At 33.1% G+C, this 2,235-nt stretch overlaps 1 protein-coding gene across 1 annotated transcript in view; it reads right to left on the bottom strand.

Annotated features, from left to right (window-relative positions):
* Positions 1–2,235, bottom strand: part of LOC102307535 (B-cell receptor CD22) — a gene marked incomplete in the record, with an annotated part of 58,599 nt that overhangs the window by 13,595 nt on the left and 42,769 nt on the right. Inside the window, 2 exon segments of the mRNA XM_042215236.1 lie at positions 1,575–1,637; positions 1,749–1,811. Of these exon segments, the coding sequence (XP_042071170.1) occupies positions 1,575–1,637; positions 1,749–1,811 (126 nt within the window).

Here is a 2,235-nt window from a genome sequence, read left to right as displayed (position 1 = left end):
TTTGCGCTAGCTTACGTGGTTGCAGTGCTACCAGGATTTAAAAATAGTTACGCAAAATGGAGCGTGTCCGCTCCGATCGGCTCTAAAGGGTTAAAGTTCTAGTTTTCACATAGCTGAATAAACGTCAAACAGAAAACTGATTAAACAGAAGTGTGAATGGTCGAGAATTTACTCCAGTGTCCTGTTATATTTTAGATAGCCAAGGAGCAGACGGCTGAGTTTATTAAACTCCACTGAGATAATCTGCAAATTTCATTAAAAGTTTAATAAACTATCATCTTGTCTTTATTTTTAGATAGCACATACTGTACATACAACACTTCAAGCTGTAAGCTAATTATAGTTATATGAGAGCAGATGCATGCTGGTTACAATAAGCTGTACGTTTTATGTCCAATGGATGCATGATCTGATTAGTCAACTAATCGCAAAAATAATCGTGACTAGTCGACTATCAAAATAATTGTTTGTGGCAGCCCTAATGTACAACCTGCAAACATAACGCAAAAACATAATAGTCCCTCCTAGATCTGAGGACATAATGTTAAGAATATGAATAGAATAAAGGGGAGAAAGCCATTTAACATGGGATGAATACAGTAGGTACAATAAGTATTGAACGTGTCAACAATTTTTGAACTAAATATATTTCTAAAGTTATTATTGGCATTAAATTCTCACCACATGTCATAATAACCCATCCAACCTACATGCAAAGAAATCAAACTGTAGACGTCCATAAATTATGTGTAATAATGAGAAATGACACACGGAAAAGTACTGAACATGGTTACTAATATTTAATTAAAATTAATCAAAAAGCCTTTCGTGATGACAGCTTCAAAATGACTTCTGTATGGAGAAACTAGTCGCATGCATTGCTCAGGTTTGATTTTGATCCATTTTTTCCACACAAACAGTCTTCTAATCCCAAAGACTTTATAGTCCCCTTTTACGAACTCTGAGCTTTAGTTCTTTCCATAGATTTTTAGTTGGACTTTGGTCAGTGCTCACTGGAACTTTCAGTATTTTACGAATTCTTCTGTAATCAATGTCATCAGTATCTCTTGCAACAATATGGTTTCAAAAGTCTTAAGAGACCTCAATGGTTCAACCCATCATAGGTATGGCACCTTGGCAATGAGACACGTTTTTATAGTACATCAGTTGGGACTGAACCAACTGATATTAATTTTCAATAAGAGACAGGATTGCTTTCTGATTACTGATACATTACAGCTGGTGTCATGACTTTTTGCTCCACTCTTTTGCCTTGTGTCCAATACTTTTTCCCTGTGTCATTTCTCATTTTTCCACGTAACTTAATTTCTGGACATCTATGATTTATTTTCTTTGCATGTGGGGATTTGCTGGGTTGTTCCTGACATCAGATGAGAATTTCATCTCAATGGTACCTTTAGAAATATATTTACTTATAAAACTAGTGACTTTAATAGTTATTTTACAATTACTTATCAACTACTGTGATTTCTAGTAATAGTATGACATGGTTTAGCTTGGTAACTGACTAGCAGACATGAAACTACATGCAAGAAAGAGACTTGTGACTATACCTGTAGCTCCCGCCTTCACCTCAGAGTAAATGGTATGTTCCTCCTGTGATTTATGATGCTTCCCTGTTTAGATAATCATATAGAAAAATTTGAAAAAAATATGTTTTTTTGTTTTTTAAATTGCAAAAATATTTCTATATTCTAAACTATATTCAATTTGTTCAACATACTCACTCTTATTTCCAACATTTTTAAGCTCAATCACAGAGTAGGTAACATCATGTATCTCATCTGCATCTGAAATCCCAATATATCACATGGAATTAGTCAAGTTAAAAGGTTGTGTGCTTTTCAAAATATATATCATGTCATTTTCTCTGTCTTCCACATGAGCGATTGATTAATAGAGGTTAGCATTATTTAAATAAAACAGCAAGATAGAATCAAAATAACCATGTTAAAGCATTAAGCATTACTATTATAATATTTTTAAAGGTGAGTGCAAAGATGGAAAATCCTTAAGCCTTTTTTCGGTTTGGTTAATAATGTAAAAACAGAGATTATTGATATTCTCATACATTGAACTCATAATGATGCTTTAATGCGTGTTTTTAATATATGGAGTGATAACATTCGTAAATTCTGTAAAGAATACAATCATGTATGTAGAAATCTGATTTAACAGGTTTCTGAAAGAAAAAGTTTCAGTCTTTCAGTTTTT

This window comes from Haplochromis burtoni, unplaced genomic scaffold (genome assembly GCF_018398535.1).
Source record: "Haplochromis burtoni strain Fernald_Lab_line unplaced genomic scaffold, NCSU_Asbu1 Contig_690, whole genome shotgun sequence".
In the NCBI taxonomy this organism is placed as follows: Eukaryota; Metazoa; Chordata; class Actinopteri; order Cichliformes; family Cichlidae; genus Haplochromis; species Haplochromis burtoni.
Note: the sequence above shows the minus strand (reverse complement) of the source record. Positions and strands in the feature narration are given on the sequence as shown.